General features: G+C 34.9%; 2 protein-coding genes across 2 annotated transcripts in view; one reads left to right on the top strand and one right to left on the bottom strand.

Annotated features, from left to right (window-relative positions):
* LOC126788376 (DNA-directed RNA polymerase I subunit RPA12-like) overlaps positions 1-15636 on the top strand; it is a 265399-nt gene that overhangs the window by 203029 nt on the left and 46734 nt on the right. The gene's annotated exons all lie outside the window — the stretch shown is intronic.
* On the bottom strand, positions 703-1969 carry LOC126788375 (photosystem I subunit O). Its single transcript, XM_050514361.1, has 4 exons — positions 1771-1969; positions 1599-1668; positions 1304-1489; positions 703-900 (listed from the first exon to the last, which is right to left on the bottom strand). The coding sequence occupies exons 1-4, from the start codon at positions 1847-1849 to the stop codon at positions 810-812; spliced, it is 426 nt and encodes a 141-aa protein (XP_050370318.1). The 5' UTR covers positions 1850-1969; the 3' UTR covers positions 703-809.

The raw sequence follows: 15636 nt of genomic DNA, 5'->3' as shown, positions 1-15636 counted from the left end.
ACCCATAGGGAATAATAAGCGTAAAAAGGGTTGACCGCCTCGATCGGGACACAAACGTTATCGAATTTTACCATAACCATATTTCACTATACGTAACGCATCATGCGGACAGATTTGCAAAATTCTATTTATAAGATATAGTTGCTTCACAAATGCATACATTTGCAAAAAGACCACTAAACAAGTTATACCACATTAGTAGACATGTTGTGGTTCCAATATCTAAAATTCAAATTATTAAATTTCGACCGTCAGATGTAATTAGCATATATAAATACAGATATGGTAAAAAATTCACCGAATTTTGATAAAGTTTGGGTCTCGATCGATAACATATTTAATTATGTATATTAAATATATCTATAAATAATATAATTTTTTTATAATATATATATATATATATATATATATTCGGTTTTTTCAGTTCGGTTTCGGTTTTCAAACATCCCAAACCAAAACCACACCAAAAGTTTCGGTTTGGTGCGGTTTTTTTGCGGTTTGGTGCGGTTTTTTTTCTTCGGTTTTTTTTTATTATGGTTCGGTTATTTTTCGGTTTTCAGTTTTCAATTAACACCCCTACAAGACTTGGTCCCAATTTTAATGAGCTCGGTTACTGTTTTAGAGTTTTTAAAATCTAACCACTCTCGACATATATTCAAGAACGTGAAAAGTCTCTCATTATTTACATGAATACATAATAAGGCAAGAAATAATAAGTTTGGCTATTAAGTGGAGCAGATAGTTGGGAGAAATAAAGAAAATTGACATTAAACACAGATTTTACATAACCAAATCAAGAAGGATGGAATTCAAAAGTACTTGTCAGTCCTTCCCTTGAAACCAATCTGCCCGAAGGTAAGGGTGATGAAAAGCCCCAAGTGCCAACAGACCAACCACAACCTGCTCAAAACAAAGAATTTAGATTGAATTCCTGGTACAAATATATAACAAGTTTAATTGAAGTAAATTAGAAACAACCAAACACAACGCATGCATCATGTGAGCCTAAGATTTGTTTTTTTTCCCCTTTCTAGTGACATTTCTGTCTGTTAAAAAATAGTTGAACAACATTGGTGCCATGGTCTAGTGGTCAGGACATTGGACTCTGAATCCATTAACCCGATTTCAAATCTCAGTGGGACCTGTTTTTAATTTTTTATTATTTCCTTCAAATTGACCATTTACAGTGGTAAGCAATTACTACTTTTATTTTTATTTTTGTATAAACCTAATAAGCTACAAAAAAAAATTAAAGTGAAGGTACGTTACAATAGAGTGAGTAGTGTAGACTAGTGTTACTGACCAGAACTGGGAAGTGAGAGCTGGAGGTGTGGGGAAGTGAGCGAGCTCGGTTCCAATGCTGTCAAAGAAGAGCCCGGTCAAACTCTTGCCGTCGATCACCGGAACGCTCGATGGCACCAACCAACCGATCAACCCAAATCCGATCACATTCAAATCCCTCCTCAACCAATCACTCTGGAAGCTCATGCTATAATGTTTATTCATGCATATGCATTTGACCATCAGATACACATAGTAACACAACATCAAACATGTAACTCATTTACTCATCGTTTTGTTTAAACAGAGTAACTTACCAGGTGAACCTTCCTTTAGAAGCTTGTGCTTGCCTCAGAGAGCTCCTAACCATGACAGGCTTCACAAAGTCTGTTATTATCAAAAGGTAAGCATTAGAGCATGGCACATTTCAGAGAGGGCGTGCAGCCCAAGTTAAGAGTACGTTGATTGATCGATATGGTTAATAAGTACCTGAAGAGAGGCATGCCCTCTTTGAGAGCGAGCTGCCGAGGCCAACGACGGTTGAAGCGGTTGCGAAGCTTGTCGCCATCTCTCTCTCTCTCTCTCTCTCTCTCTCTCTCTCTCTCTCTCTCTCTCTGAGTTTTCGGAATGTGGTCGAGTCAGAATAAGGAATTCTAAGCGTAGGTGGAGGTGGTTTGGGAACTCGAAGGGGTAGGGTTTTGTCAGCTCTTTCAGATAGAGATTTTGTGGAAGATGGGTTGGATTTGCATGATGGTATGGATGCGTTGTGCTTCAATGAGCTTATGCCACCTTGGAGTTCATGGATAAAGTAGGGACACGTTCATCAAATACCACAAGTAGTGCTACATCAGTAACCTCATGCTCGAAAGTTTTGTGACCTGTGACTGATCCGTGATATGAGAAGACTGTCCCAAAATTAACCTAATTACGCACTCAAAATTAAATTAAAACCAACAAACTGAAATCTAATCTAAAATAATTGTGGCTGCACTCAAACCTTGATTGGGCTGCCTACGTACCCTTTACAAGGGATCAAGTCATTCGTAGTTCATTTAATAGTCATTAATGACTTGACCACGGTCATAAACAATCACGACGACTAATAATCATCTAATCCGAGAATTGACTAAATCAAAGCGAAAACACGCTTTCAACGAATACCACTTGATAATGTAATATCGGCGGATACTCAATTATTTACTTTTATCTTCAATATTGATCACATACTCGACCATGTCACAACCAATCTAAACATCCATCAATTACAAGACTAGTTCCAGTCATGGAATACCAACTGATAATGCAAGGCCAACATGCATATACTTTGAATTTCCGTCGCATAGTAATTTACTATGGACACCCATATAATTTCCCTTTAGAAGGATGTGCCCTATTACTATGGACACCCAACAACTACATCAATTTCTTCTCATCAGTACAGTATACATCCTTGAAAGGTTCTATGATCAAGTTTCTGATCATAATCTCATCCATTTATAGTAAGACTTCAAATCAATAATTACACGTACAAATTCAATAAGTCACCATTTTATTTCTGACGTGAAATTCAATATTTCCAATACCTCACTTTCAATTGAACTAACCTTGAAAGCACTACAATAACCGGAATTGAAATCTTCAATTACAATAACCAAAGTCAATATCAAAGAACACAACCTCCTTAACCAAAATGTTCTATTTTAACCAAATTGGACATAATACAACCTTCACTCCAACAACCTTTTCTTCTGTAACTGTTTACCAACGTCAACTTAAACATATATCCACAGGAGGCATTTCAATCAATACAATGGAACCAACTTGTAAATTCGATATCATGCATAGTTGGTGGCAGCCCAATGGAATCACCAAGCAATTAAATTTCAAAACTTGATTAATACCAACTTTGGTTCCAATTCCGATCAACTAAATTCCCAGGTAACAATGATCAAGGTAATAGTTCAAATTCAATACTAGCTATTACCTTTCACAATACCAGAATATTTTCTGATGAAGTTGGTAACACAGAAGCCCTCTCAGCCTCTCTTGGCTTCATTCACCATTACTCCAAAATAACAAAATTAACACCATGAATAAGTTCCAACTCCGTAAGCAGGATATTCTTCATAGCTTCTCTTAATTCATTCAACTCGGTATCAACTACTAATCATCTCAGAACACAGCCAAAACGCAAGAATGTTGGCGTCGAAAAGGAGCAGCACAACCCAGAAATGCAACTTGTCAGATTTTAATCAAATTGACAAGCTAATGGCACAAAATGGTAGACTAAGAAGTGGAGATAAAGATGATTACCAGGAGGATCCCAAACCATAGCCGGACTCGCCGGAAAAAGCTGCAAGGTTCACGGGAAAAATCCATGGCGGCCGGTCTTCCCTTCCTTGATTCTCCTACCTCCGGAGACAATAGGACAAAACCACCACCATAGGGAGGAGCTGCAAAATCGCTGGAGAAACCAAGAACAGTCGGCCTTTCTCTCCCTCGATTCTCTCTCCTCCGGCGGCGATTGGTCAAGGCACGACCATAGGGAGGACGGAGACGAGGAGGCGGTCACGATGCTGTCGGTGCGCCGGCCGGAGACGGCCTGACGGCGGCGAACGACGCGGCGACGCGTGCGATGCTCTGGGTCGCGAAGAGCTGGGTCGAGTCGCGAAGACTCGATCTGTTTTCCTCCTCTTTTTTTTCCCCATCTCCTTATACATATCACCAGCCCACTTATTAATCCAAGGGCTGAGATTTAATCGATCAAAATCGATGACTCAGATCACATCGTAACTTTTTCGTACGAACTCTGATTTGGGCATGCCTCATGTCTACAAAATCGCATCGGCGAGCTCAACGACTTTCATGAAGGAGGTTTTCCCGAAAAACTTACGCATCGAAAAGTCAACTTTTAGAGTCGTTACACTTAGTACGACTCTCGTTCCGAGTAAAAGATTAAACTATTATCGCCACGAATCGTAAAAGATTCGGGTCGTAACATGATAAGCCATACATTTGCAAATAACTGCTTAGATAGATATTTGTGATATCAGCCGGAAAAAGTAAGAGAAAATTAGAAGATCCGACAGAAGTCCGGCCAACCACATCTTCTAGGTTATAGTTCAGATGGATTAGGAATTAAATCTCCATCTTTGTATCTAAAGATGATGGATTAAGAAGTATTTGGAATTGCAATGTTTGTCTAATTAATTATACATTAGATCTTAGAACTCTATGAGTTTATGATTCAGAGACAATTTGTACCATTCTTTTCTGAGGAACATAAGCATATATATAACTAGTATATATATACTATATAGCTAGTAAATGTCATGGATCATTAGGTAACACTTGTTTTTTTTTTTTCGATAAGATATCGATGATAGTGCTCTCAGTGACAATTTATTAAGAAAAGATTGTACCAAATCAAACCATAACTCTAAAGCTAATTACATCTTCAATTATAAACACAATTATGTCAATAACTATGAATGCAAATAGAGATGTACATATTTGAGAGATTGTGACATCCATGACATCTAATTCGATTTTCTCGTTTTCAATTTGTAGGTTGGCTTTGTCATCAACTTGAGATCTCTTAGGTTGACTAGGAATGTCAAATACCTTCAAGGAGCTATTTCAAAAACGCTCATATTCAAACATGATAGAATTGTACAGATGTGATAAATGAGGATAAGACGAGAGCTTCTCCAAAGTATTGATAGTTATGTACATTACACTTACCCTAACGTTGCGTCATTCGTTCAAATTTAAGTTAATCAAGCATGCTGAATGATCATAGAATTGTACATATGTGATCAGAGGCGGATCCAGGATCCAAAAATTGTCTAGGTTAGTTGCGATGTCCCAACACTCAGATCTTCACCAAGCCCAGACTTGACACACTGACAATGCAACTATCTACCACCGACTTGATCACACAGGCTTCCGCAAGCCTTGACAACTAACGTCAGAACCAGCATAGTGACCGGTAAACCGGCCCGGAAAACAGCCAAAAAGAGGTTGACTGCTTCATGGTTGCAGCCGTTGTGATTGTGCTTGATGAGCAAGTTGATGTAGTTTCTGTGGGGAATTTCATCGAATAGTGGTGTGCGTTTAGAAGGTGAGAGTGAAATAAAGCTCGCTTTGTTTCACAAAACCAATTATTTATGTGGAAGGATTGAACAAAATGCAGATGAACCATACGATAATGTCTCAACTAGGTGTGTTTTTCTTAACTCACGAACCAATTATTTATCTGGCAATCTGAGCCAAAATCAGATTGAAATAGTGAGCAGAAGGAAGAGGATAGACATAGAGTAATTCATGAAAGACGTTTAGGGTACGATGGATATCATCAGACTCTGGGATTCGAGGTTTTTAGTAGATCTGGTTGAATTGGAGGGCTGAGAATGAAACGAGGCTGTAGAAAGAATGCGTACCTCTTGTTTTGCTGCTGTTGCAAATCAAAACATGGGTCTTGGTGATAATTTGGTTCTGGGTTTTGCTCACTAACACTACCAATCTACATATGGGTTTTTTTGTATGGACTGATATGTATATATATACTAGGGATTTCTTTGCCAAAATCTTCTATGGGCTGCAGCCCAAGCGACCCTTCACATGAGTCCGCCCCTGGATGTGATAAATGAGGATAAGACGAGAACTTCTCAAAAGTATTGATAGTTATGTACATTACATTTACCCTAACATTGTGTCGCTCATTAAAATTTAATTTAATCAAGCATGCTGAATGATGTTTACCGGCAAATAATTAAAGGATATTGGGGAGGAATAATGTTGTTTCTATAATAACATGATTTCATCCTCTTCGGTCTTCACTAATAAGTGTCAGTTTATGGGTTCTTCAAAGACCATCCATAATTGTCCATCATTCTCTCCAGATTTATAAACTTCTATACAATTCTTGATATGTCGTTGAACTACATGTATTTGTTTGTAGTAAGCTAGGTGTTGCTCGAATTGGCCAATGAGAGAAATAGAGATGGTTGATTGCGGAACAAATTGGCTGGATTTGGGTTTCTGGAACCAAGGTTATTTAAGAAATCAAATAATAAATTATTAGATGTTGTGTTTACTTAAAACTTTGCTGCGTATATTTAACAACACCCATGAGACGAAAGAAAAGGAGTGGAAAAAGAGGGTTTGACAACATACCTATCCCTAGTGCTATATCTAGCATTTATCTATCAATTAAATAATGTGATTAATAAAACTAAATTCAATGGACATAACAATAATTTAAAGTAACCAATGATTAAAAATAATCAAGTCGACAACATGGATATTTTTAACTATGCAAAGAGAGAAAAATATTACATAAAAATTGACTTTTTGTTTTTATCAAATACAACAATATATATGCTACAATGAGTCTATTGCAAATTGAGCTCATGACTTCTCATTTACAATGAGAGACTTATGTTACTATACTAAATGATATTGGGTTTGCACGACTTTATACTACCAGAAAAAGTAACATATATGCTACAACTGCAAAAAATCTTCGTCACCTAAGAAAAAGTAAGACCACGAAATTGATTTCACCACCTAAGTAAAATAAATTGTCATCTTATTAGAACTTAGATGACGAAAATTGTTATCGTCATCTAAGTGAGCACACTAAGATGACGATGTTAGTTTTCGTCGTCTAAGATGGTAACTAAGTCGACAAATTAATGTTTTGTCATCTAAACACAACACTTAGATGACACATTTTTACTTCGTCATTTTAATAATACTTATGTGAGAAGTTGGTTTTCTTAGATGACGAACTTATTATTACAATTTAATAATACCTTACGTACATACATCGGTCAATATATGGTAATTAAGGTATTATGACCAAAATTTCAATTTACTTAGCATATAATAATAATAATAATAATAATTAAGACTGATACTATTTTCAAATTTGAAGGCTATGGATTATTATGATTGATACTGGTGAATTTTAGTTCATTCATTTCATTGAAGATTTATGGATGATTAAAACCAATTTTGAAAACTTGCAATTAATAGTACGTGTAAATATTATCTCATTCCATTAAGGAAGCTTTCCTAAAGTACTTAATATAAATTGAGAAGTTTAATTGTATATTTCAAGTAAGAAGATAGGTTGGTAGATTCATTAAATTGATAAAGAGCCGCGATAGCAAATTATATTTATTTTAATTATATTGTGGGTGGTAAGTGCGTTAAATTCTATTGATGTTGAAGGACAATTAATTAAGATTTCATTAATTAACTAAATTTATAATAGACAATTTAATACTATATAGAAATAGATAAATAAGGTAAGGAATTTTGATAATATTTGTAGTAATTATATATATATAATATATATTTACTAATAGAGTAAGCTCAATTATTTGCTTCCACTATTGTACTTCAAAAATATAGAATAAAATTTCATCATTGTCGTTGACGATTAGAAGATTAATGAAGACGTGGATCAGTTGTAAAAACTGTCCAATTAAAAACCATGGTGTAGATCGACTTTGTTGCCGTTGGATAAATCTACATCTAACGAGATCCATATTCACTCCAGACTCCACTCAACTATTTCATTCTCTCTCTCTCTCTCTATCTCTCTATTATAATCGATTTTGATCAATTAATTCATCAAGATCTATCCTTCATCGAAACCTCTTTTATACCCAGTAATCCTAAAACCCCTCTCTTCCAAATACAACCCAAGATCATTCATAATTATGATATCATCAATTAAGATCTATTCTCTCCATTTTTTTTCCCACTCTTTTCTCGATTTTGATCCCTAAAACTCCTCTATTCCGAATCTAATTAAGATCCATCATCATATCATCAAGATCTAGCACGGCCACAGTATAGACCTCCCTCACCATTACTGGGAAGTTTTAGATCTGAAGGTTTGTTTAATGTGGGTAGTCATCGATCTCGGTGGTGGTGTGGTCTTGGGGTGAGTTCGTGGCATAGGTGATAGACCATTCATTAAAAGTTTTAATTGGGATTTGGTTTGGCTTCAGATATGATATTTTGCTCGATCTGGGGTGGTCGTCGATCTTGGTAGTGGTGTTATTTTAGGGTGAGTTCGTGGCTTTGGTGGTGGTCATATTTTGATTTCAAATATAAGATACGGTGACGAGGTAGCACGCAGTGGTTTTTGTTTGATGGTGGTGGTGGTCGTGGTTTCAACGACGTTGATGTGATAGCATAGGTGGCGGTGATTAAGGACAATTAAGACTAATAATCTTAATTAATACACTAAATTTTAAATTTAATAAATATCAATACAAAATAAAATCTTTCATTAATTAATATTACAAAAAAAAATTTATTAGCTTGTTTTAAATTGTATTAAATTGTTTACTATAAATTTATCTTAATTAATTGTATTTTTAATGGAATCTTAATTAATTGTCCTTCAGCATCAATAAAAATAAACGCACTTACGAACCACAATATAATTAAAATAAATATAATATGCTATCGTGGCTCTTTATCAATTTACTGAATCTACTGACATATCTTCTTACTCGAAATATACAATTAAACTTCTCCATTTATATTAAGTACTTTAAGAAATCTTCTTAATGGAATGAGACAATATTTACACGTACTATTAATTGCAAGTTTTTAAAATTAGTTTTAATCATCCATAAATCTTCAATGAAATGAATGAACTAAAATTCACCAGTATCAATCATAATAATCCATAGCCTTGAAATTTGAAAATAGTATCAGTCTTAATTATTATTATTATTATTATATTATGCTAAGTAAATTGAAATTTTGGTCATAATACCTTAATTACCATATATTGACCAATGTAGGTATGTAAGGTATTATTAAATTGTAATAATAAGTTTGTCATCTAAGAAAACCAACTTGTCACGTAAGTATCATTAAAACGACGAAGTAATAGTGTGGCATCTAAGTGTTGTGTTTAGATGACAAAAAATTATGTCGTCGACTTAGTTACCATCTTAGACGACGAAAACCAATATCGTCATCTTAGTGTGCTCACTTAGATGACGATACTAGTTTTCGTCATTTGAGTTCCACTAAGATGACAATTTGTTTTACTTAGGTGGTGAAACCAATTTCGTCATCTTACCTTTTCTTAGGTGACGAAGATTTTTCGTGGTTGTCACCTAAGTTACTTTTTTTGGTAGTGATTGTTTTAGAAAAGAAGAAAAACAAACACTAGAGCTTAAAGCCCCTATTACAACCTACACCAGACATATCAAAGGAGATTGCTTTTGTATTATCATTCGGAAAACTAGAGCTCCAGCTAGCGAGACATAGAGAATGTCCCAGGTTTGCAACTGCATCTGTAGCAAAATTAGCCTCACGCCAAATATATTTGAAGGAGATTTGGTTAAATTGATAAACAAGCCACTTAGTTTGAAGTCGCACGTTTACTGATTTAGTGCGCTAACATGTACACCGTTTAGGTCTATAGGCCGCAAACTACTAATTTTTAGATGTGGAGAATTGAGATTGTGTGGTTATCTCCCGCATTTTATCTTTTGGTTTGGAGTTTAGATTTTTATATTTATTTTTTAGGGTAATGAATGACTTCATTTAGTAGCAGTCATGTACGGCCATAAGGACCAAACAGATAGAGTGACATAACCACTCTAAATGCATGCTAAACTAGGTAAATAACGGTGCACAAACGCGCTTATTCAATACTAAAGTTCATAAAAAACAATTGAACCAAAGCTAAAACATAATAACTATCTATCCCAAACCAAGTAACCCTCAACCAGATCAGGTGTAAGGCATCAATTGTATACCCTACACCAGAAGAAAGAAAACAAGGCAAATGATAGAAATGATCTTTTCACCCCCATTGGAGGCCAAAAACTAGATCCAAAACAATAAAAGTGAAAGATAAGGATGGGTGCATTAGGCCCAAACCCATCAAACCACAATCGCTGCCCAGAAGACCAGGTCCACAGCCCATCACCCATTTTCCTCTCTCATCAGTAGATCTGATTTTCGACCACCATAGAGGCTTTAGCCACCAGCTCAGTTCGGCGACCACCTCTCCCTGGAAAACATAGCCTCCATCCTTCGAAAGAAAACAGTCACCAACAAGCTAACGCACCGGAGATCCTGCAGCAATGACCGTAGCCTAGTGCCACCTGCTGCAAATCCTAAGATTTTGGGATGCTTAGCTCCGATTTACGCATAACGTATTTTTATCCTGACCTGTCTATTGGTTTGGAATTTAGTTGTATTGGAATATAATCAATGAATTGAAATATAAACTTATAGTAAGACAAATATTGTCTATACAGTAGTATATAGATTACAGTACACAATTACAAAGATGAAACAAATGAATTGTAAATGGAAGAGTACTGACTTGTTTTCTGATAGAGGCTTGGAAATTGGCAATGTCCTTTAGACATAATTTTTCCCCTACTCAGTGCTTGTAGTTCGTTAGGCTTCTGACTACCAGGATACAACTATCAATAATTCAAGGCCCTAACACCAAACCTTGAATTCTAGTGAACTGAGTAAGTGTTTTTTATTCTCTGGAAGAAAAGAAGAAAGGAATCGTTGTTATATTTGGAGATGGGGACATGTTTGGTTTATATATTGTTGTACGTACCGCTTTACTTTTTAATTGAAGAGGTGAGTTGGTTATTCTTATCCTTTCAGTAATCTCTCTCATTCAAAATCAAAAGGTAAGTTGATCAGACTTGTCCTTTTGAGTTTAATCTGAATAATTGAGTTCTATTTTAACAATCACCCACATTTGAATAAATATATAAAGATAGGAAATTTTGTAGAATTGTATGGAAATATATCGAGAGAAATTTAGAATTAATACGCATCGAGAGAGGTGTCGTTTGGAGTTGAACCTACCCTAGTAAGTACTTATCAGACATCCTTGGTGACGCAGTGGATATGAAATCTTGAATTGTTCACCGTTGTAGTAAGCCAAGAGAATATGCATCACACGTATCTCTTCTGACGCTTTTTCAGTTCATATATTTGTGTTCATTTTGGTCATGATGAACAAATCCCGGATTCATGAGAGCTTTAGAGAACTTACCCATGTAATTCTCATAAATGTAACATCCTGGAATTTTAAATACATTTATCAATATATATATGTATTTATGTTTATATATATATGTGTATATAGTTTTTTTTATTGTTGTATTTCTGTTTTGGGTTTAGTAGAAATTTTAGACAAGACCATGATCCAGTACCAGAAAAAAGAACCCAAGCCCAAATTTAAATCTTCTTTGTCGTAGAACATAAAAGTTTGTCGTTTGACATTCTTCTTCATCGTTCTTCTTGATCCCCCTTTTTCTTCACCGCCTTCTTCTTCCCGTGTTTTTCCATTACAGTCTGAAAATGAATTCCTACCACCTTAGAAACCTAGCAGCCATCTTTGACCGATTAGAAACCGCCATAGACAAGTAGGACGTGTCATATTTTGTGGTGATCAAGTTTAAGTCGTTGAATCGTCAAAGCTTATCTAGCAAGAGATGGAATGGAAGAGATCTTTAAGTGGATAGAAATCTGATTAAAATATTTGATTTTGCTTCTTCAAACTTGGAGTCCACGTTTTAGCTTCTTCCCCAAAACATATAAATATGACGAGTTACATGTTTTTCATAGAATCTGTTAAGTACCCAAGAGGGAGAGGGTGTTTAAGCAGTGGAGAAAGGGAAAAGAGTTTAGGAGCATGTGCATTTTCAATTACTTGGCAAATGTAGGGGAATTTGGGGAATCTCTACTCACTTGTATTGTGTGAATATGTGTTCGTTGACATGTTTGATGCTTGTTGCTTGTTTGATTGAATATTTTGATGCATACACTTTTGAATTATATAGTGATGCATCATTATGCAATGATATATGAAGGATAATGGTGGTGAAGGTAGTATGGTATTTATCTTTTGCGTAGTTGAGTATGTAACCTCAGCAGTAACCATGCATCCATGTATGCCCACGATTATTGCGCAATTAGTATATGATGTGAAAATGTAAGTCGGGGCTAGAGAAAGGGGAATGGACAAGATTACTAGAAAAAGATGACTAGGAGATTGATATTTGGTGGAAGTGAGTTCATGTGGTTGAGTGCCCTAAGTCACATTTTTGGTAAAATACATGGCATGTGACATATAGGCTCAATGTATTCTTCTATGTGGATTAACTGGAGTAGAACATGCATACATACATGTATCATATATTAATTGCTTAAATATATTTGTTTGAGAGGAATAACTCCTACTGAGCCACAGGTATAGCTCACTCCCTCTACAGTTTTGCAGGATTAGATCGAGAACTACAATGTTTAGTGAGAGAGAGCAGTTAGAGTTGGTTGAACCTTTAATTATGTAATAGCATCGTTTAGGAAGTGACTACTTAGTAGACTGTTTGTAACTTTGTACTAGAATAAGAAGTCAATTTCTTTAAAATGTGTTATTTTTATGTTGTTTAGTTTATTTTTTTTCTTTTTAGCTTACACACCGGATCGAAAAAAAAATTCCTTTAAAAACCGGGGCGCGACACCTAATATATGAATACCCTGCTATATTCCTCCTGAAATTTAAGAGATTAGTGTCATTAAGACTAGAATTCAACCTTTCTCTTCATCACAGGTAACACACTTCCCATCTTAGGAATGAGTTATGTTGTGTGTTCAATGTTATGAATCTTACTCAACTTGTTTGCCTATTGAACTTAGACCATGGCATCATCAACTAGTTTACGGTTCTGCCAAGTTTAATTCAATGGATTCACTTTAAACCCATTCCCCTTGATGTATACTTCACTTGATCTCTAGGTATACCCTTTATAAGAGGATATGCAATATTCTCTTTTGATATAACATAATCAATGGAAATAGTTCCATTTTTAATCATTTCTTTGATTGTATTATGCCTACGTCTTATGTGCCTCAATTTTCCATTGTATATATGGCCTTTTTTGCTTTATCTATTTCTGACATGCAATGACAATACATGCAAATAGTAGTAAAAGGCTTAGGTTATAATGGAATGTTATCTAAAAAATTACGAAGCCATTCTGCTTCTTCTCTAGCTTTATCTATAGCTACGAATTTAGATTCCATTGTAGATCGTGCTATACACGTTTACTTCGATGATTTCCAAAATACTACGGCTCATGTAAGTGTGAAGACATATCCACTTGTGGATTTAGATTCATTACTATAAGAAATCTAATTAGCATCAGTGTAACCTTCCAACACAAGAGGATATCTTGTGTAATGCACCCCATAATCAATGGTATATTTTAGGTACCTTAATACTCGTATTAAAGCCTCCCAATGATCTTTTCCTAAGTTGTTGGTGTATCTTCTGAGCCTACATATGGAATAAGCTATATCTGGACAAGTATAGTTTTTAATGTACATCAAACATTCAATTACTTGAGAGTACTCCAATTGCGATACACCTTCACCAATATGTTTCTTTACCCAACTGTTGGCATCAAAATGAGTTACAACAGGATTGATATCAAACTGACCAAATTTATTTAGTACTTTCTCTACATAATGGGATTGAGTTAAAACATATCCTTCTTCGCTCTTTTGAATACGAATGCCAAGAATAACGTTTGCTATTCCCATATTTTTCATATTGAATTGAGAATTCAACATCTAAGTTAGATTCTAAGATGAGCATATCATAGACAAATAAACATACAATGACACACGAATTTTTAAAACTCTTTATGTATACACATTTATCACATTTATTGATCTTAAAACCATGTGTAAGCATTGTGTGATCAAACTTTTCATGCCATTGTTTAGGAGCTTGTCTCAGCCCTTATAAGGATTTAACAAGTCTATAGATTTTCTTTTCTTGTCCTTTTACAATAAATTCTTCCGGTTATTCCATATATATTGATTTATCCAATTCACCATTGAAGAATGCTGTTTTAACATCCATTTGGTGAATTTCCAGGTAATACACCGATATAATTGCAATTAGCATTCTTATAGATGTAATTCTAGAAGAAATCCAACCATTCCTTTTGACAATATCATTTTGCAATTAGACAAGCTTTATACTCGTCTATGGTACCATATAGTTTTATTTTCTTTTTGAAGATCCATTTGTATCCAATCGGCTTATTACCGGAAGGTAACTCAACCAATTCCCAAGTATTATTATGTAAAATGGATTCCACTTCACTGTATATTGCTTCCTTCCAAAAAGGAGCATCTGGAGATGTCATTGCATCTTGTATGTTTGTGGTTCTACTCAATTATATAAGTAAGAAAATTAGGTCCATAGTCTTTTTGTAATTTTGGTTATGTTGCTTCTTCTTGATTCCAAGTCCTTACCTTGACTATAGATGATCTAGACTTGTCAACATGACTTGAATCATGCTTCATTATTTTATTTGAAAATTTTCTAGTTTTGTATGTGTCTTCAAAAAATTATGCATCTACAGACTCTATGATAGTATTTGCATTTATACCATCAACTTCTGATTTAAATACGTAGATTCTATATGCAGCACTATTATCGGCAAATCCAATAAACACATAGTCAATTGTTTTAGGTCCTAGTTTTGTCCTCTTTGGTAAAGGGATTTGAACCTTAGCTAGGCACCCCCACACTTTCAACGGTTTGTATGTAGGCAATCTCCATTTCCATAATTCATATGGAGACGTAGTAGTTGCCTTTTGAGAGATTTTGTTTAAGATTGCAATAGCAGTAAGCAATGCTTCACCCCACATACTGTGAGGAAGTCTAGAAATATTTAACATGGAGTTTATCATACCTTTAAATGTTTGTTTCTTTTTCAGCCACTACGTTTTGCTATGGGGAATATGGTGCAGTTGTTTGATGAATGATGACATGTAAAACACAAAATTGAGCAAATGCATTTGACTCATAATCACCTCTATCAGATCGTATGATCTTAATTTTCTTATTAAATTGATTCTCAGCCTCAACTTTATATTTCTTAAACAAATTCAATGTTTTATCTTTACTGTGCAATAGATAGACATAACAATATAGATGTAATCATCTATGAAAGTAACATATTAGTTCTTTCCAACATGACTTGCTGTGGATTGATAGCCACATAAGTCACTATGAATTAATCATAACACCTCATTTGATTTGCCAAAAACTACTTTAGAAATTTGCCTTGCAAATTTTGAATATGTGCAAGTTTCATATTTATGTGCAGCATCAATTGTACATTTTGGCAGCAGGCCAAGATTAATCATTCTATGCAAAGATCTAAAATTAATATGTCATAACTAGAGATCAAAACTTCTATCTGGCTTTCAAGACATAAATGCACTACTCCATCTGGAAGGGGCTTTTTACTC

This window comes from Argentina anserina, chromosome 3 (genome assembly GCF_933775445.1).
Source record: "Argentina anserina chromosome 3, drPotAnse1.1, whole genome shotgun sequence".
NCBI classification, from domain to species: domain Eukaryota; kingdom Viridiplantae; phylum Streptophyta; class Magnoliopsida; order Rosales; family Rosaceae; genus Argentina; species Argentina anserina.
Note: the sequence above shows the minus strand (reverse complement) of the source record. Positions and strands in the feature narration are given on the sequence as shown.